Raw genomic sequence first — 19,770 nt, forward strand, 5'->3', positions numbered from 1 at the left:
TCACTCATCCATTATTTGGAGTTTTGAGTTGGTCAGTACAGGTGTCAATTGGATCATTCTTAATTTCTTATGTGCATCATGGACTTTTGGTTGGTTTTCTCCTGGTGAAGTGGAGCGGCTATCTACCTGGCACTAGCGCTGAAAAAGCAGGGTCATTTCTTTACAAGTCAGGACTTGATTGTTTTCGAGGATTTAAGTTAATTCTGAGATTCCAGACGGGTAACTGATCCCAGTGCTTTTAAGCCATTGATTCTGAAACATTTCCAATAACAGTACTTTGCTATATCTTTAAAACCAGTAATGTTTTTTTTGTTATCAAAGTACAAAGTGACAAAAGGATCAAGGAATGTTTACAGTCAATAAAAGTTGAAAAGAAAAATAACAAATCTAAATTGAATTTACATGTTTAATAGGGAAGACAAGCAGTATCAATGAGTATCATATACTGACATTGTACGTACAAGATATAGAAGGTGCAAATTAAATATTGTTTAGGGTGGGTGGGGGAGTAAAAGCATTTAACTCAATCCACATGTTGGCACGTGTTTAAAAGCTGGAGACGTGGTATGCTTGCTCAGACGTAGGCCTGGTGCCAAGGGTACCGTGGGTAGTACCCGTCGTAGTGATACTGCCACCATTGTGCCATCATCTGCCGACGCCGCTCATGCTGCTCTGGAAACGGGACGAGACGGAAAGTGCAGCGAAGACATGAACGGAGAAGAAACTCCTTTCAAGCTATACAAGCTGCATGGGTTGATAATATATCAAAACAAACATGCTGAGGCCTCCTATTCAGGCTGATGTCATTGTCGGTAACTCGCTGGGACGTAGCAAGTATTTATTTTCCTTTCTTTTCACTTCTTCCAGTTATTCATATCAATTACAGTTCTTTTCAAGTTCTTTATTACAACAGAATTCTTAATTTCCTCAATTGCAAAGGTTCATTTACGTTGTTTATTGTAATACTGCTTTGGCAGTACTATTATTGCATATGGTCATGCCAATAAAGCTTACTGAATTGAACTTCAGTATGCCGGGGCGCCTTGATCGGTCGGCTGTAGCATGTCATTTGAGTCCTCGGCCATTGATTCCTCTTGCAGATGGCAGATGTAAGGGGACTGTGGAGCACTTCAGCTGTTTAAGTCAAAAGGATCTCACCATCTCGCTCCTCCTCCCGATGGGTCTCGTACTCCTTTGCCTGCTCCTCGTAGTACTCCCTCCGGCGCTCAGTGGCGGCCAATTGTACTCTCTGCTCCGCTGCATGCAAACAGCACAGAGTCCGTTCACTCTTTGGAAATGCATAGAGGCTGCCTTTACCTGAGCCAGGCTCTGGGTGTCTTTACTATAGTGCTTAGGGTTAATTCAACTTTAACACCCATAATCTAAGCGAAATCTAGCCTAATACCCAGGTAAAGCATCGAATACACCAGAGAAAGACTGCTGTGGTTCATTCATTTCATTTTTGCCTATTAAATGCTTATTTTAGATTCAGTGGGTGTCTGACCAGTTTCTGTCACGTAAAAGCTGGATGTAGATAGCATGCTGAGCGTGACTGATAGTTTGCACATATTTGGGGTAAGTGTTTTCCTGTGTGTAGGCCAGAAGGAGAGCAGTATGTATAGGAGGTGTATAGCTAAGGCCAATGCAACTTCAGATCTATAATTCTACAATACAGAAATGGTTTCATGTATCCTCCAGTAAATATACCCCCTCTGGCTCTGCACCATAACACTGTCATTTCCTTTGGGAGTCTTCCAAAGCTCACAGACAGACTCAACTAATGCCAGCATAAAGAAAGCCGATTTCAGTGGGATTGCCAAGAGTAACACGAACGTATTTCTAAACTCCCATGATTTGAGTGCCTTCCAAATCAGTACTGAGCCCACTACGCATGATGCTTATAAAAAACGTGGACGTATAGTACATATAAAATGTATTAAAGTAATAAATATTATTCTAAAGTAAATGTATTTGTATTAACTACTGACTCCACTATCTTCAGTTTTACTTTCATCGTATAGAGTGTTGTGCTCTTCCGGAATAACCGTACAGTTGCCTACTGCATCATCTGTCGCTCCCTTTTACTCGCCACTCTCTTTCTGTGCAAACGGACGGGGGATAAGCGCATTCCTGGCTCTGCACGCGACTCTCTCGGCTCCAGCTGCTTTCTTGCTCCCATCCTGCAGACGCATCCCATAACATTTCCACACCTCAGCCACCGTGCTGGTAGGGTAAAGAGATGGCGCTCGGCCTCCTTGTTACTAAATAAGCATCTCAGCGTGGCTATCTTTACCAAGCCTGCTGCTGTTTTTGTGCGTTCACTTATTTTATCTATACTTACCATAATCAGCACTCACAAGGCTTCTGAATGCAACCTCAAACCACCTGCGCGCACAGCAATACAGATGCAATGGCCCTATAGTTTTACTGACTGACAGCGGAGATGTCTAAAACACTCCCTCGCTTAAGAAAACAAGCTTCTGCAACTTTGCCTCATACATATATTTAGTTGGCTGACCAAATTGGATCCAGCGTATTTAGCGACATCTGATCTGTGAGAACGAACCCTTACAGGTTTATGATCTATTAAACAACGCAGTGTCCTGCAGTGAGGTTAATGTTTATTTATTTATTTTTCACACAACAAATAAAAGCAGAATTATTCTGGTTAGTGCAATTCCAGAGCTTCACTGTTAGCCTATTGAAAGCCACTAACTGCTGTGTCAAATGCTTAAGGCATAAAAGTGCAAGTGTTAAAAAATCAGCCTTGAGTTTTTAGATTAATGGACAGGAACATTGCGCTAACGCTGGGAAAGGTTGAGGACCAATGAAGCTCACCATTATATTCATTTGCCGATTTGTAGGATCTTCGGCCACGACGTTTGAAGAAGTTAGAAGCGTCCGATGCTGTCCTGAAAACCTGTGCAGGTGATTCTACAGGATGAAGAAAAGTAAATACAAAACCATTTACAGGTAAGCTTTGAGATTGGGTGCATGTGTTTGTGTGTGTGTCAACTAACCTTGGGGTTTACTGACTTTTCCATCCTTGACTGCTGCACTTTCTACTTCAGACAGCACTGAGACAGAGAATTCTGTGAGTCAACATCTAACTGGACATACTGGCATCAGAATTCACAGATTATTATGTCTTTTGGGGAAAAAAACCTCCCTTATTAGAGTTTGATACGCTAAAAATAATATATATTTAAAAATATTACAAATAATTATTTTCAAAAGTTGAAAATCTGCACAATCAAATAAAAAACTGGCACTGTACCTAAATATAATAAATTAGCTTATACAATATAGGAAACAAAGTAATTTATACAATCTAGGAGACAATCTAGCAAACAAAAAATTAGTACTACAATCCTAGTGCTAGAAGCCACTTCATTCTTTCTCTCTGCATGCATGCACACTCATGCACAGATGCGCACAATCACAAATGAGGGACTCACCATTCAGGATCACCATGGTGGGCAGCAGGGTCAGGAGAACTATATGCACCCAGGCCATGGTTCAGGCAGTATGTGCAAAGAGCATTCTGCAGGAACTGTATCCACAGTCCTGGGACCTGGTGCAGGGGGCAAGAGGTGTGAGCAAGAGGAGGAGGAGGAAGAGGAGGAGAGATTGAAGGGGCGAGCTGGAATTTCACCCAGGAGAACACAGGAGGAGCAAGTGAGGTACTGAGAGAAAGAGTGTCAAAGCATTAGAGAGATGAAGCTCCACCAATACATCCCCGGCAGTAGGACACGGTGTGGATGTGTGAGTGTGTGCACACAAACCCTGTGCTCTCATAGTCCAGTATTAATTTAAAAGCTTTCAGTATGGTTTAATTAGATGACTCATCATTAGGTTAGGGTTTTCACAGTAGATCAGCTGTGTGCGTGTGTGTGCGCGCAAGATCTGTCTGAGATGAATTCCACATGTAGCCACTGGTCTCCTAGGAGATTTGCTATGCTGAATTTAACCGCTTAATGCAGTATATTTATCTATCAGCATGGCTCACCTACATCATACCGCCATTTATGTGGCTGACATCAGAGAATCCATTAGTGATGAGCAATAGTCTGAACTAATGACAGAGTGGCCACGATGCTATTTACATACTGATGATGAAATACAGCTTGTATGTAGTCAATGATACCATATCTTTCTCTCTCATAAAAATGTGTCCTAAAGGGTCTCTCCTTACATACCTAAATGTGCAGATCAATCGTGATATAATAAAACCCACAGCTAATTTTCAAGATTAACATGAGAACTCTAACTTGTATGTGTGTATAAGTGGGGCCCACTCAGTAGCATTTACAATTTTGCAGCATGTGACAGTCCCAGACTCTGAGGAACGGAAAGTATTTTCCTGCCCAAGAGCCAAGGACTGTATTTATATGCTTGTGTGTGTGTGTGTGTGTGTGTGTGTGTGTGTGTGTGTGTGTGTGTGTGTGTGTGTGTGTGTGTGTGTGTGTGTGTGCGCGTGCGCAGGCATGCAGGTGTCTTTATATGTGAAGTATGTCAGATTCCAGTAATTTTTCTAACAATGTTTCTATAGTTGGCATTCACACAGCACATATAAATAAAGGTAAAAGACTAAAAACAACAACAACCAAATTCCCCAGATGATCTCATTGTTACTGTTCATTCATACCACAGTGGTTTGTTAATTAACCAAATAAATGCCATTGCTGGGCTATTGATTTTTTTTCAACAGGCATCAAAATAAGCAAATGTTGGCCCTCCCTATTTATTTCTCATAAAGATGAAGGAATGGGTTGGACATTTTAAGCTTTAAGTTTTACAGACCGACCTCTAGGCTCTGTGACTGAATCTGAAGCTCTATATGATAAGCACTAGAAATGTTCCCCTGCAGATCATGACACTGTACTTGATACATAACGCACTGTGGTGTGCATGTTTGTCCATGTGCTTGCCTGTTTTCCTTGCTGTGTAAACGGGGTCTTTCTGCATGGATATCATCAGGTAGTTTCTTTGGTTTGTAGCCTGCACGAGGTAGATTGTCCAGGAAATGGTGTTTACCACAGCCTCAGTCATCTCCAATGCCAGTAAACTCTCACACACACACACACACACACACACACACACACACAGAGATATGTGAGCCTTAGCACAACAATGCGGCATGTGAAAGATCACTTCAAGAGAAAGATGGCTTTTTCAGAGATCCTCTTCCACACACTGGACTGCTTAGGCACAGGGACTGGTTTTCCCTGCTCCCAGTCAGACATCTACAGTCCTGCCTTACAACTGAACACCTTCTTCTCCTCTCAGAGCTGCTTAAAGGGCACTACGTTTATGTCCTGCTAGCAAAAATAAACAGTTGCAAATAGAACGCATTGCCAAATTCACACAATCACCTGCAATCTTTCTCTGTATTTCCCAGTTTGGGAGGTGTTTTAGTAGGTGTGGAGCTGATGTAAAAGAGGCAACCTGTCAGAGTGTATTATGTACTACCATTATAAGCCCTGAAATAGCATAATGACCAGTCTTAAGTTCTTAAGTGTTCCTTAAATGTATCAGATATCAATCATATTATGCTCTAAGACATGAAGATGTATATTAATGTGTGGAAAATTCGTTATTAAAACACTATATTCTTGCTCTATTTAGTTAAAACACAATCAGGAATCTAAATAACATGATTCAGGATTAGTTCAACTTGGTACCATACAAAGGCCCATTAAGGTGCAAAAATGGTAGATACATAAAACACAATAGCTTTCAGTGTATGTCAATATTACATTCAAAGGTAGGTAACATCCAAGTTAATTTATTTTTAGCATAATGACAAAACAACAAGCATGGAATAATTACTTTCAAATTATTAAAAATCTAAATAAAACAATAGTAGAATATCTAACATTTTTACAATTAACAGCCTTGTGTGAAGGCAACAGTGTGTAGACAAAATCAACTTTTGTTTAAACTGGCTTAGACCTCATTCCATTCCAACTGCAGGAAAAACATTCTCTTCTGTAGACTTAAAAGGAAACTAATTTGTCCTCATCCCCTTCCAAACATCAGTTCACCATTTTCAATGCCAGTGACTGCAGATAAAGCATGTTGACACAAACCACCTGATTACATTCTGATGCAATGTGTGCAATGTTAGTGAGGTAGTCTGGTAGGTCTTATTAAATATGGCATAGATAGAGGTGAATCTTAAGTAGACCATACCCTTTAAACATTTCTGGGTTTTAGAATAATAATATAGTGAATTACTTCTGTCACTAATTTATTGTTTTTACATACATGTCAGAATTATTTTGATGCTTTTATGCTTTATATTCAATTATTCGTATTTCTGTAAAGCACCATTGTGCTATACAAATGAACTCGCCTTGCCTTACTCTCTGTTCTATCTTCCAAAGTTCTCCCACGCTAGTCTGCCCTGCTGTTTACAGCTCTTCTGTGTCTTTTGTCTGGTCTGTGTTGAATATCATACAGTCCTATATCCTGGTCACAAATTAGAATCATGTGCTATTAAGTCAATTCAAACTGATCTAGTTATTTATCAGTGGCAGGCAAAAAACAGACTTGCAGGATATTTTACATCTGCTGATATGCTACACCATTACCCCATTATAATTAATATTATGGTTTATTATTTTAATTTATTAAAATACATGTTCTCAAAGACAACATTTCTGCACTGTTGAGTACCAGGCACCATGCCTGTGGGCCTAAGTGTCTGTTGTGACAGGCTCATGACGTGAGAACGGAGGATCACATTGATGTCCTCTCTCCCTGAACCAGGCGAGCCCTCAAAAACCAGGTGTCCTGTACATGTAGAGCACATACACACAAAGTGAGCTTACATCTGCAATGCATGGGCAATCCATGTTAACACAGTATAACTGCTGGTTATGTTACACACACGCACACATACATACCCACATGACCACAAACACGCATGTGTGCACACACACAGGGTCATAGTAAGAGGGGTTGAGGCAGCCAGAATCTTACCTGAAAGGAAACGGAGTTGTCCATTTTATATTTTTTGTATGCAAGCTCCTGCACTTCCTTACTGATGTTTTCCTGGGTAGTTCCCTCCACATCAATATAGTAGCAGTCAGCACTGGCATAGTGACAGGAGATGGCCTAAACATACACACACAAACATACACTGATTACTGGCTACACAGACTGCAATCTCTCACTTGTTGTAGTGACGTGTCCCAGAGCTTTTCACTCAGCTACAGTGCACCACCAAAATGGGATCATCCCTTTCCTTTCTAGACTGTCTGTTGAAAGGATTTAAATGTCCTGTATCAGTAACTACCTTCCGGAAACCTGGGGTTTTGTTCATCCCTGAGCCATGGATAAGCAAAGGGTGAAAAAACAAGGTGTCTCCTTTCTCCATCTCCACGTACACTCTGGCATGACTGGGCTCGAAGTTCTGAATGCCGTGGTACAGCTTGTTCACCCCACCCTGAGTGGAGAGGAGGACAGAAAAAGAAGCACGTTCTGATTCAGGAGGCAGCGCCGTTCGCATGGCAAAAAGCCTTGGCCATTCTCCTCAATCCTGGCAAGGGCTCCCTGCCCTCTCACCTCCCACTCCGGGTAGTCATGCTCGTGCAGGGTGCCCTTGTGCGAACCCGGCATTACAACCAGGCAGCCGTTTTGGCGGTCCACCTTCTCCATGGCTGTCCAGGCACACACAATGCGGTCAGCAGGTCGGAAAGGGAAGTAGTGCAGGTCCTGATGCATGGGGTGGCGAGAGGTCTTCTTCCCTGAGACAGAGCACATGCATGCACCTTTCATGCTGGTTCTGCATGACTACATGTCAGGTTGACTTCAAAAGCTTGATGAGGGTGTGCTTGTGTGTGTACCTGCATCAGGGGGCTTGTTGATGAGCATCGTGTGCATAGCCATGATGTTGGGTCCAGTGAAACACTCCACATATTTTAGAATCTGTTCTATGCACAATCAGAAACTGTTCTCGCCCCATTGTCCGTAAGGCATTTGCTGACCTGTCTCAGCATTTTGGCTGAGACACTGCACTCAAGCTTACAGAAAAGCACTTTAAAGCTTACAGTTTACACGTGTGTTGTGTGTGTGTGTGTGTGTGTTTGTTTACCTGGGGCAACATGCAGTACCGAAACAGCTCGGGGTCCTCCTGGAAGTCCTGAAGTTTCGACACGGCCTTCTCATCGTGGACGAACTCCGACTTAGCAATGGCTACATCTCTCATCACCAGCAAGCCAGGGATTCTTACATCTCGTCTACAGATACGCTCAAACTCTGCCCTGCAGGTACATGAACGCATACGTGCACAATTAAAATTAAAATATTTTAACATTTTAGAGAATATACTGCCACCTTGTGTTCACTTAATTTCTGAAATTTCTCAAATAATGATTTTAAAATTTCAGTCAAGATGTGTGGAAAGCATATTAATTAAAAAAGGTTTGTGCAACTGACATTTGTAAGAAATGGCTATTGGAGGTGCTGTCCTGCAAAAGTGCAATTCCAATTATCAGAATTTCAATGAACTGAAACTCACAGAACATACATATTACTCCTGTCCTGCAAAATTACATCTCAAATATTCCATTATTAAGAAAGTGTTGAGTCTCGTGTTTTGTAGTGAAGTCTTGCCTAAACTTATTTATGTCCTCTTCAGAAACAAGATTTTTAATGAGAATGAAGCCATTTTCTTCATAAGAAATTCTCTGTTCTGGGCTCAAGACATCTGTGTCTAAGGTGTACCTGCACACAAACAGCCACATATCTTTAGAAATACAAGTGTCACATCATAAGAGGGTAAAAAGCCAAAGTTGTGCACTTAGCAAGAGAACACCAACATTTCAGAATACGACATTGAGCAAAAAAAACCCAAACCAAAACTTGTGCACTTACCGAAGCGCTTGAATGGGATATGACGCATTCAGTGAGGAGGTAAAGGCTGTGCCCTTTGTATTAATTAAGAAAAAAGGAATACTGTACGATGACTAAAATAATTTCCTAGCGAGTTAAAACGGGTCTATATTTATGAGTCGACAGTTAATAAACTGTCACTAAACAAGACTAGGAAGAATACTAGCTGTCTGATCTACAGCAACATCTATTTTTCTAGCGTCATAGGCCTCCTAAGGCCTCGGACTAGCGTGCGAATTTTACTCCGCAGCGCGCACCAAAAACATCCTGAGCAGCGGCGCCTCAGCGCTCCCTCCAAAACGCTTAAAGTAAATCTGCTTAAATCTGCTCAGCGTAATTGTAAAAGGATACAACAGCACTGTTGGGCCGGCCCAGATGATTCAGGACAATTTTCAATCGGTCTGCCGCTCGTCGAGACATAATAAAAAACAACCAAAAAATCCTTTAAATGACTGTGGTGATCTTGTTACGAACAGCGTTTTCTTTCCAGCGACACAGCTAGCTAGTCTATTGACACTTGCCCCAGATGCACGCATTCTGATAAAAAATAAATAAATAAATATATATATATATATATATATATATATATATATATATATATATATATATATATATATATATATATATATATATATATTTAGAACCTTTAATTATTAAAGTGTTATCAATTGAGTAGGTTCTAATAGTTCTGGCGGAACCAAATAAGAATAAGAAAATATTTTCATTTCTTATGAAGTTTTACATAAAACTTTTTACATTCTTATTGACTTTTACAGCTAGCTAATCTATAACTAGGTGGTGTACAGATGTTTTTTTTGTTTGTTTGTTTGGTTTTGTTTCTGTTGTTGGAATTACACCATGTGTCCTTGTTTTTACAGAAAGTTCATTAAATGCAAACCCACAATAAATGCGTTAACTTCAGTTAGCAATGCCTCAACACAGACTGCAATATCTTCTAACATTATACAAATATTAAATTCATTTAAGAAAATAAACACAACATTAGGCTTTCATTTATTTTGTTACTTCTTGTGATGTGGTACATTCATCAGATGTTAAAAAACATTGCCTATATATATATATATATATATATATATATATATATATATATATATATATATATATATATATATATATATATTATTTATTTATTTTTTAATTTACTTATTTTCAGTAGATTAACTGTTAAGGTTCAACTATTTGAACATTTTTACACAGGTCACAAGGCAGCTGAAATCATAAGCCACACCTAGTTATCAGCTCAAGATGACCCAAAGAAGTCGTGCTCGTTCTGCATTTGCATCTTGAAGATGTTACTGGCCTTCTGCACTTTCTCACTTGTGTTTAGATACTTGTTCAGCATAGCTTTGTAATGCTTCTCAGGGTGGCCCTCCATATTTTCTTTCTTCCATGTGTAGTAGGCATTGCTGGAGGGTATGTCCAGCTTGTTAGCCAACCAGAGCCAGAGTCTGGAGCAGGGCAGGAGGGCCACAGCGAAGTAGAGAGGATCACGCTCTGTTTGCATCACCTCTCTGTAGTCAGCCAGGTACTTCTTCATGGTTGGTGTTGGCTTGATCTGAGATGCACCCTGCAGTTATGGTGATCATGTAAACGTCATTAAGAAAAATGAATGTCTGTAGATATTGCTACTGCTGCAGTCCAGCTCTTACCTTAAGGAAATTCCGACTGAGAAGGAAGCCCGCAAACTTCTTGTAACTTATGTATCTCCCCTTCATGAAAGCGCTCACGTCTTCTGGGGTCTGCACCTTCTCCTGCAACTCCTTTAGCATGCTGGTTATCTTAAGCAGGTAGTTAATGTCCTGCAGGGTGAAGGCAACGTAGCGCTCAGCCTGCAGCTCACCGCTTTGCATCTGCTTCAGGAAGTCGATATGGAGCGTCTTGTTGGCAATGTGCATGTTGCTTTCCCATAGGTATTCATAAACATCCTCCAGTTGCTTGAAAGCTGGACTGTAGCTATAGTGATGAGAAAACAGATTATCTCAGGGTATTTACAATCCATTATGTAATAATATAGTGTTATACGGTATATATTAAATAAACATATTTGCATATATGTGTTATGTATTTTTTTTATACAGCATTATAACATTAATCAATACTTTAGAAAGCTAAAATTAATGAATAAGTAGGATTTTACATATATTAATAGTCACTCTACCTGAACAGAAGAATAAATTATTAAAATTCTCAAGTAAAATTATTGTTTTTGAAGAAATTAAGATTTTCAACATATTGATATAACAATGACTCCTTACCTCAGAAGTACAAGAAAAAATAAGCCAGAAATTAAATCAGACTTCATCTTATTTTTAACACAGGCCTTTAATGACCACTACAGAGTACATCTGTATACAAAGCAATTTCACATATTACACTTTTATAGTGCTCGTTGATGTGGCAATATGGAATGACATCCTTCGATTGCATTTTTGTGGTTATCGCTCATTACTCAGGCTACAGTTCAGTATCTGTATCAGTATCATCTGATCCTCATTCCCCTCATTATTGCCCCTTTTATAAGCATCCCTACCCTGCGTTCACATCATAAAGTATGCGTACTGGTGCGTATTGAGCATTCTGGAATCCTGTTTGTCTTCCTGGTTTTTGACTTCCGCCTGTTTCTCTGACCTCGTCTCTTGCCTGACCCCTGGACACCCCCGGACTCTGACCTGTGTTACCAACCTTGGAATGACCTGACCGCGAATACCTGCCTGACTCCACGGATCTGTTTGATTTCCGCAATAAAACCTCTTGCAATTGGATCCTCTTCCTTGTGTGTGTGTGTTTAATTGTTACACTGTGTGTATTTCCATCAGTACTGGTATACATGCTTTTTGTCTGTTTTCACACCTTGAATATTTAATGCTCAAGTACTTAACCAATTATAACAACAATTTATTTATCTGAGTACTGAATGTTCAGAATACACTATGATGGTCCCCAGAGTATGTAATAAAATGTTAACGTGTGGTAAATATTCTTTTTTAAAAAATTTTTAGCTTCACTGACATCATCATTAAAGTCTTTTCTAATTACATAAAATAACAAATGTATGAGCTCTGAGAAACTCCATTAACAAGAAAACAGTACTCAACCAGAATCCATTCATTAAGACTAAATGCCTAAAACATCCTCAAAACATTAAAAGTACTTAGAAATGGGATGTGCCAATGAATTTGCCAATCTTATAGTTTGACTTGTCTATTTTTTGTCTATTCTTTGTCTGTACAGATTGGTACAATATGTTAGTGAAGTCCTGTATTATACAAACCACTACAGTTTTAACTTCTCTGAGGTTAAAAGTAGGGTTAATTCTTTTAAATTGCGCTTAGCTAACTCTTTGGGGATTTCATTTGTATTAAATACTTTGTATGCAGATTCAGATAAATATTCTGTACAGTGATGTATTATTGTTGTAGATCTGCATAGCATTGTTGTTTCACCATAAAAAAAAGTCTTAAAAATCCTCAAATCTTATATGCAAGATTTCCTGTTGCAAGAGTTTATAAACTGTAAAGGGTTTTTGAAAGTCTGCTGAAATACAACTGATATACTTATCATGAAAGGTTTTGAAACCACACATGTTGTATTGTCACAACAATGAACAAAGAGTTTCAACATGAACTCTTGAACTTTTTCCCTATTAACTTCTAGTCAGGTTGATATTAAATTATATTAGTTTTGCCACTCCCTTGTTTTAGAAAATAAAAAAGGTTTTTAAATCAGATTTGTTCCTCTTGGGATATTATATTATTATTTTTTTGTTCATTTGTTTGGATTAGTTAATTTTCACTTTTGGAGTGTTTTACTAAAGACAATTGCAAAGGATGTGTGCCAGCAAAAATGCAAAATTAACTTTGTGATGTCATTTGCTTATGACACAACGATAGTAGGTCGACAAGACCACGGAGCTGATGGTTGACCTTAGGAAGCAGGAGGAGAAGGCACCCATTACCATCAGTGGGGCTACAGTAGAGAGGGTCAGCAGCTTTATGTCCTGTGCATTTCACTGCAAAGTCACAGGTTCTCAGGCAGAAAAATTGATGCTGTTCTGGCCCCAAAATCTTGGTTTGGGACCGATGAACCTGTTATGCAAATGGACAAAGGGCGGGATCTTAGTCACCTCATAAAGATGTTTTCCATGACTTACGGCCATTTACAAATAAGAGCACGGGAGCCACAGCAAATGCAGCAGTAATGAATCATCAGTGGTCCATGGAAGAAACAAACACACTTACTTGCGATATGGCCACGTAGTTTATACAAAGTTTGCCAACTTCTGTTTCCGGATGATGGAATGCCTACATCCACATACGTAATCCTTGGGCTCTCAAGCAAGTGGAAGTGGAAGTGGAAGTTTGCTAATTCACAGGAACTGGCACCAGCTCTTGCACAAGCACCAGCACTTTATTGGTGGAAACACCTCACGTGGAGCACCCACACTAACTGTGGTGAAGAAGGCACAACAGTGTCTCTTCTACCTCAGAAGCTTGTGGAGGTTTGGCCTGAACCCCTGCATCCACAGGACATTTCACACATGCACTGTGGAGAGCATCCTGTCAGGCTGCCTCACCACTTGGTATCAGAACTGCACAGCATTGAATCATCTAGATATGCAGAGGGTGGGGAGGTCCGCCAAACACATCACTAGGGTTGAACTTCCATCACTCCTGGAGATGTATACAAAACATTGTCTGTAGAAGTCCAGGGGGATCATAAGAAATCCCATACATCTAAGCCACAGTATGTTTTAGGTGCTGCCATCTGGTTTAGAAATGTTACAAACCAGACCCAGCTGGATCAGGGACAGTTTCTTTCTGCAGACCATCCATTAGGCTACAGAACAGTCGGTAGTACTCCTGCATGGCCTGTACTCTTACATACTCAAATCAACATTCTCAGCCTCACCACAATGTCCCACAATGTCTGCTTCATAGTTTCAAACAACCTTTTGAGGATGCCAATCATATTAAAATACTAAAATATATAAGAGGGTTTATTAACAAATATCTTGTAGTTAAGTACCAGGGTTAGTCTTCACCAAAACTGAACTGTAACTGGTGTTGTTATAGTTACGAATAAAGTTATCGGGTTCTGACTGCATAACTGTGTGAAACATCCTGTGACCAATGTTCAGGATCATCACTTTAAAATTCTAATAACGTTATTAATTCATTAATTTCCCTTTATTAAAACAGTGTTCATGGTTTATAGAACAATGAATACACAACAACAATATCTTTTTTACAGAAAGTGGACTATAGGAAGTATGTGAAGGCTTTCATGCCATATTCCGGAACCGTTAAGTAGACTCTAGTGTAGTTGTGGCTGTCCAGCAGAGGACGCAATTTAGTAGTGTAGTGGCGAATACTTAATTGCGCTACAATGCCTACAGGTGGCAGCCTTTGTCCGTTTAAGTGGTATTGTACGAGCAAATAATTTAACAAGAACATTTTCCTCTTTCTTCGATGTCACCGTAGGCGGAGGCGTCAGTAGACGGGTAACCACCCGCACCCCTCCCGTTCGGACCTTCGTCAATATCCGCTCCGGCGAAACGAACGCCATAGTTAAGCGAAAGCCGTCAAGCCCAAATCGGCTTGTTTCCAAAGCGGAATCGTTTGAGTCTGAATAAAATATTCTACGTATGAGTTTATCCGTCGAGGCAGACGGGTCCCCAAACGATAGCCGACGATACGAAAGCGAGCTCTTTGCAGAGAGTGGAAAGACGGCATCCGGCCTGCGAGAAGTAGCCAAGGGCTGGGACTCGGGTCGAAACAGCTCGTTTAGTTTCTGGTGAGTGTTCTGTGGCATTTTGGCTACAAGTGTTTTCTGTTTTGTTTGAGTGGACTAGGCTGCAACGCCACCCAGATACAGTGTGGCCGATTGTGTCAGGGAGTTTATGTTGTAGCGTAGCCAGAGCGTTGTCTGTTCGCGTGTTTCTCGTCTACGTGAACACCCTTTTACTTTAACAAAAAAAAAATATTAGAAAAAAATAAAAATATATATATATACAGTTGTCACCTACTAACCGATAGAGATTAAATTTGTCATATATTTTACGTATTTTCTTCCATGATTGATTAATGAATGACAAGACAAGATACTATTGGCTGGAAACGATGGTTATTTAATCATTAGCGGTAAGATCCTTCGTTTAGGTGTAGAGTATCAACAAACTCGGGACGTGTCTTAGTCTTGTACAGCACGTGTGTGTGTGTGTGTGTGTGTGTGTGTGTGTTTGTATGAGTTCTCATCAAAACACGAACGAGGACATACCGTGAGTGCTGCGTCGATTAAAACTAATATAAAAAGCGTGTTGCGAGACTCTATAGCGCACGAATGTAGCAACTTGGAGCATCTAATTTATCGTTGCCCCCCCCCCCCCCAGAACCACTCTCGTTACTGTCGTCCTACGAAGTGCGGCGTTCCATGCTGTGCAGTTGTCAATTTTAACAGAAACAATGCCCGTCTTGTGCTGTAAGCAGCTCATTGACTTACAAGTTTACAACTCCAAAGGTAATGGTTAGTAGAAGTCGGTTTTTAATAGGATTGTTCTGTAGCACGTATTTAAGTAGCTTCTGCTTTTCGTTGTGTTATTTGACAGGTGGAGTGCACCAAGTGACATTGATGGATGGAGAGTGATGCTTTAGATTGCCCTGTGCTCTATGTTTGATGTCGGAGCTTTGGGTACTGTCACAGGCCTGCTGTGCACATAGCGGTGACATACCCTGTTGTCTCTGTCCACTGCCCAGTTCATGTTGTGAGACATTTGAAAAGCTGCATACTGCTCATCACGTTTATCTGTGTGTTTGCGTGTGCGTGTGTGCATGTGTACGTAATAGCATCCTGCCCAATTGAGAGCTGGTGTCTGTATGGGCTGGTAGCCAGTGTGGTGGTTTGCCAGGGCTGGTGCTCACCTCTTTATCAGACACTTTTCAGATGGATGTGAGGGTATGTCCAGCCTGGCATGCAGCTGGTGAATGGATGACCCAAATCAGAAGGCTAGCAGGGTTGAGACCCATGGTGGGGGCACAGGCAAAGCCAGGGGTGTGGGTGCGCGGAGGGTTGGAGTGGGGTGGGGGTGCTCGAATGCGTTTGGGCATTTGAGTCCTCCAGCATTCAGTAACATGACCTACGCTGTGATGGACTTTTACACTGGTGAACAAATTCGGATATGGAATCTGGCGTTTGTGAGTTAGTGGGAATGCACTATGTGTATGTGTGCTCTAGTTGTGGGTGGATCTTTTGCTCCACTGGCGAGTGGATGGTGATGTGGGGCAGTGCAGCACTAGCACAATGGGACCATGGATCACACAGACAAAAAAAGAAGTCTACAATACGGTCTCATTTAAATGTGTGTGAGAGTCTTGTTCCAGATGAGCGGTGTTACGTGGCTTTTGTAGCTTTAGTGTCTTTTGATCTTTCGGTATTGTAATAGCCCACATCATGTGGATTATACATGATCCATAACAGTCTACTTGACAGTTCCTCCAGCACTCTCATGTTCACTCATTTAAACACACGGACTCGTGGGTTTGTTTCTTAATAAGGTTTCATTGCAGTTGCAGTTATCTTATTTGTATTAATAATTCAGATTTCTTCATGTTCAGTGAGTTTTCACGTCTGGACATTGTGAGATTAAAGAGATGAAGTCACAGAAATTGGTGAAAAAGTACAAGACTGTAGGAAGAAAGAGGCAACAAACATGTCTGCGTTGATTGATTATACATTGATTAGCAACTTTGAATTTAGCTAATAGTCTTACGATGACTGACTAGGGGTGTTTTATGCAGGCACTAGGTAACCTGACCTGCACAGCGGAAGGCACTATGTATTGTTACCCATGCTATGGTCTCGCGTGCTCTCTCTCTCTGTGTTTTAGCTCTGGATTTTGATCCATTTTAAGTAAGTGGCTCAAGGACATAAAAATATGGAGAGTTAGCTTGTCACCTGCCTTGGACAGCAGCTGGTGTATTACACACACACACACACACACACACACACACACACACGAACTCGCATGCATGCATGCATGCACGAATGCGCACACTGTCTCACTCCATTACTTGATTTTATGCACATTCTTATCCACCTGTTATGCAACCAGTCTAAATATTCAGACACCTGAAAGCAAACTGGATACAAGATAGCATTCCTTGTTGTCTTGCATTCCTTACCACCCCAAACATTTGCATTCATTCTGAGCAGTTGACCTGCATGACCTTCTTAATGCAGAAATGTTACACAATAGTGTTTTATGTCTGGAAAGCATTTGGACCTCAAAAAATGGCAAACCTTGGGAATCCACTAAAGCTTCATCATGCTTGTCGCTCTGGGGTGAAGCAGACATGGAGACAAATGACCAGACATGGAGTGCAAATTTTTAAATCTCTCTCTCTCTCTATTTATCTCTATCTCTATCTATCTATTTTTACTGCTATCAAGGTTTCATGTTTCTTACTATGTTTCTGCAACTCCCAAGCAAACATGAATATCCCAGACATTCCATACAGTTTATGATATTCCTTAAATGGTTTACACTGTTTGGGCTCTCTTCTGCCCCATACCATCAAAGGGAGGCAACCTTGTTACAAACATCACAAAATTAGAATTCTACTGAGTACATCCTTGATATTCTCTGTATGAAATGTCTTGTGGCGTCAAGCTGACTGTACCGTTGCATGGACTCTGGATAGCCTTCACTGGCTTTACTTCAAATATAATAAGTCAAAGAAGCGCACCCCTTAACATGCTGTGATTTGAGTATTTTTCGTGATGTTTTTTGATGTTGCTGATCCCATAACGATCGAAGGGAAACGGTGTGGTATGCCATGCAGAAAAATCTCTATGTTCTGATGTTGACAGTTGAGTGCTGTTTGCTAGTCAAGGTATGTTTGTATACATTATATGCTTAGCTATTTCTGATAACGGTTACTGATGGCTTGCAGTTACTAATAATTTAAGCCACAGATGCATGTTGTGATTGCATAAGTTAAATAGATAGTTGCTTTGATTGCTTATGCCTGAAATAGTTTGAACTCTTTCAAAGGGCCCCTGTCTCTGACTTATAAATAAGCAGGAAAATGATCAAGTGGCCCCTTGACTTTAGAATGAGCTGACAAGCCACTTGTGGTGGTTGTCTCATTGATTAATTGAGATGGCATCATATGTCTTTGTGTCTTTGGAGATGATGTGATGGTTTTTGAGTCTGAGTTTGATATGAGTCATTGACATTAGCCAGTTTTGCAAGGTGTCCTATGTAACCATATTACACTGGCCAGATCAGGAACCGGAATCTATTAGTCAGGACTGGTCTGAATCGGGGAAATACCCTCCTGTGCTCTGGCTATGCTCGACAGTGGCATATTTTGGCAGGTGAATTGGATTGGTGCACTCAGGCAGCTGTTGGACTATCGGACACACACGCACAAGCTCCATGAGCCCATGTCTTTCTACCATGTACAATGGAAGCTATTTCAGTCATTCACAGAATGTCTCACTATTAGTGAGTTCTTGTCATCATTTCAGTGAAGCCTCCTCAGGCCCAGTGAGTGGTCAAAATGCGATTCACATCTTAAACTCGCAGTATTGATCCCAGTTTTCCTGGAGTGCTTGTGTGTTAGTGTGTGTTTTAGTGTGTTAGTTAACCCATCATGGGTCCCACCACCAACCCACCCCGGAGGTCGTGAAGGACCCCTTTGTATAGTGTTGCTCAGAGTCAGCCTATGTCTAGATCTTGTGTGCGCGCGTGCACACACACTCTTGCCACAGTGCCATCCAGTGCCTATTCCACATTTGACATGGCTCCTCTGTTCTACCGCAGCCTGCTGGTCTCAAGTCCCATGTTTAGTGCCCTGCACCGACTGTTCTTCAGTTCTCCTGTTCTTGTGCATGGATGTTCATAGCTTAGTTTGGCTGGTACACTCAGAGGATTGGCATATGCCATTGTCAGAGCAGAAAGTTCCAAACTAGGAATCCCAGTCTAGGATTTCTCTCTCGCTCTCGCTCTCTCACTCACACAGACACACAGAGTACAGTGTTCCTTTTACTTTTTACTGACTCTAAAATATTTATAGAGATGCACAATGTTAGTGAGCTGCCAGTTTGTCAGAGGGAGGGGGTGTGTGTGTGTGTGTGTGTGTGTGTGTGTGTGTGTGTGTGGAGTGGAATGAGCTTAATGCCACTCCAAGCACATTGTTTACATTCTCTCTATCATCACTAAGCAACAGGGATTGTGATAGATCTCTGAACTCTTTTCTTGACTGTGTGTGTGTGTGTCTATAAAAGTCACCTGTCTCCAAAGCATCACCTTTCAAATGTAGCCCTCCCTACTGCTAGGTAATAAGCCTTATTATTTGTCTGTAGTGTTAATTACTATTTGCTGTTCAACTCTTAGTAAAGGATACTGAACTTAGTCTGTTGCCCCCCCCCCCCTTCTGTTCTTCTCTCTTTCTCTGTGGTGCTTGCCCCTGGCTTGTGGAACAACACAAGGGAGTGAGTTTCCAGGGAAACATGGTTCGCCTGCTCGAAACTTTTGCCTCTCCTCTCACACTCGGCCCTCTGGCCAGTCTCAAAAGCAGCAATTCATTCAACCTTACGAGCAACAGCGGCTGTTTTTCTTATCGACCATCTTGGAGGCAGCCCTCTGAAAAGAACCAGGCGAGCCTTTGCGGTGCCTGCCTCCTGGATGGCTCTTGGGGGCTGAGCGTAGCCCTGACCTGCAGAACAGCATGCCTGAGCAGAGGTCTGGTGCACTGGGCCATAGGGCTTCTACAGCCCAGCAGTTGTAGTTTATCCCAGTCCTGCTTGGGACGTGTCGTAATTGTCCCCCCTCAGAAGAAGGACGTG

General features: G+C 41.2%; 4 protein-coding genes across 8 annotated transcripts in view; 1 reads left to right on the forward strand and 3 right to left on the reverse strand.

Moving 5' to 3' along the window:
- Positions 1-388: 388 nt before the first annotated feature.
- Positions 389-5,620, reverse strand: ucmaa (upper zone of growth plate and cartilage matrix associated a). Of its 2 annotated transcripts, none has more exons than XR_003412203.3 (6): positions 4,932-5,620; positions 3,459-3,574; positions 3,021-3,077; positions 2,839-2,934; positions 1,015-1,257; positions 389-672 (listed from the first exon to the last, which is right to left on the reverse strand). XR_003412203.3 is itself a non-coding variant. In XM_027032083.3 (6 exons), the coding sequence occupies exons 2-6, from the start codon at positions 3,514-3,516 to the stop codon at positions 575-577; spliced, it is 408 nt and encodes a 135-aa protein (XP_026887884.1). In that variant the 5' UTR covers positions 3,517-3,574; positions 4,932-5,620; the 3' UTR covers positions 389-574. The 2 variants fall into 2 exon arrangements, 1 of the variants encoding a protein (XP_026887884.1); XM_027032083.3 differs by having other exon boundaries at positions 1,159-1,257.
- A 152-nt stretch (positions 5,621-5,772) lies between these two features.
- phyh (phytanoyl-CoA 2-hydroxylase) lies at positions 5,773-9,421 on the reverse strand. 2 transcript variants are annotated; one of them, XM_027032080.3, is made up of 9 exons: positions 9,253-9,421; positions 8,884-8,936; positions 8,623-8,733; positions 8,102-8,270; positions 7,854-7,935; positions 7,573-7,754; positions 7,304-7,453; positions 6,988-7,122; positions 5,773-6,798 (listed from the first exon to the last, which is right to left on the reverse strand). In XM_027032080.3, exons 1-9 carry the CDS (start codon positions 9,319-9,321, stop codon positions 6,745-6,747), a joined length of 1,005 nt encoding a protein of 334 aa, XP_026887881.1. In that variant the 5' UTR covers positions 9,322-9,421; the 3' UTR covers positions 5,773-6,744. The 2 variants fall into 2 exon arrangements, with proteins under 2 accessions (XP_026887881.1, XP_081579695.1); XM_081723569.1 differs by lacking the exon at positions 8,623-8,733.
- A 620-nt stretch (positions 9,422-10,041) lies between these two features.
- On the reverse strand, positions 10,042-11,365 carry teni.1 (thiaminase I, tandem duplicate 1). The gene is made up of 3 exons (XM_035528393.2): positions 11,178-11,365; positions 10,572-10,875; positions 10,042-10,489 (listed from the first exon to the last, which is right to left on the reverse strand). The coding sequence occupies exons 1-3, from the start codon at positions 11,222-11,224 to the stop codon at positions 10,163-10,165; spliced, it is 678 nt and encodes a 225-aa protein (XP_035384286.1). The 5' UTR covers positions 11,225-11,365; the 3' UTR covers positions 10,042-10,162.
- A 3,023-nt stretch (positions 11,366-14,388) lies between these two features.
- The window catches only part of cdk17 (cyclin dependent kinase 17), a 49,200-nt gene continuing 43,818 nt past the window's right edge, over positions 14,389-19,770 (forward strand). The window contains exon 1 of one of the 3 annotated variants that reach the window (XM_081723565.1): positions 14,389-14,715. In XM_081723565.1, the coding sequence (XP_081579691.1) occupies positions 14,567-14,715 (149 nt within the window). In that variant the 5' untranslated portion in view covers positions 14,389-14,566. The remainder of the gene's footprint in view (positions 14,716-19,770) is intronic. The other 2 variants (XM_081723564.1, XM_035528390.2) reach the window with 2 other exon arrangements.

The sequence above is a fragment of the Electrophorus electricus genome, chromosome 11 (genome assembly GCF_041902795.1).
Source record: "Electrophorus electricus isolate QZ-2024a chromosome 11, ASM4190279v1, whole genome shotgun sequence".
NCBI lineage: Eukaryota > Metazoa > Chordata > Actinopteri > Gymnotiformes > Gymnotidae > Electrophorus > Electrophorus electricus.

Bases quoted from the DNA above. Each gene is read 5' to 3' on its own strand.
- phyh (XM_027032080.3), bottom strand. From the start codon at position 9,321: ATGTCTCGACGAGCGGCAGACCGATTGAAAATTGTCCTGAATCATCTG. The intron at 8,937-9,252 runs GTATCCTTTTAC...ATTAATACAAAG, and splicing joins GCCGGCCCAACAGTGCTGTT to GGCACAGCCTTTACCTCCTC. The intron at 7,936-8,101 runs GTAAACAAACAC...TGCATAGAACAG, and splicing joins GGTACTGCATGTTGCCCCAG to ATTCTAAAATATGTGGAGTG.
- teni.1 (XM_035528393.2), bottom strand. From the start codon at position 11,224: ATGAAGTCTGATTTAATTTCTGGCTTATTTTTTCTTGTACTTCTGAG. The intron at 10,876-11,177 runs GTAAGGAGTCAT...TCATCACTATAG, and splicing joins TTTTTTCTTGTACTTCTGAG to CTACAGTCCAGCTTTCAAGC. The intron at 10,490-10,571 runs GTAAGAGCTGGA...CCATAACTGCAG, and splicing joins TCAGTCGGAATTTCCTTAAG to GGTGCATCTCAGATCAAGCC.
- ucmaa (XM_027032083.3), bottom strand. From the start codon at position 3,516: ATGGCCTGGGTGCATATAGTTCTCCTGACCCTGCTGCCCACCATGGTG. The intron at 3,078-3,458 runs GTGAGTCCCTCA...TCTCTGTCTCAG, and splicing joins CACCATGGTGATCCTGAATG to TGCTGTCTGAAGTAGAAAGT. The intron at 2,935-3,020 runs GTTAGTTGACAC...TTCATCCTGTAG, and splicing joins AAAAGTCAGTAAACCCCAAG to AATCACCTGCACAGGTTTTC.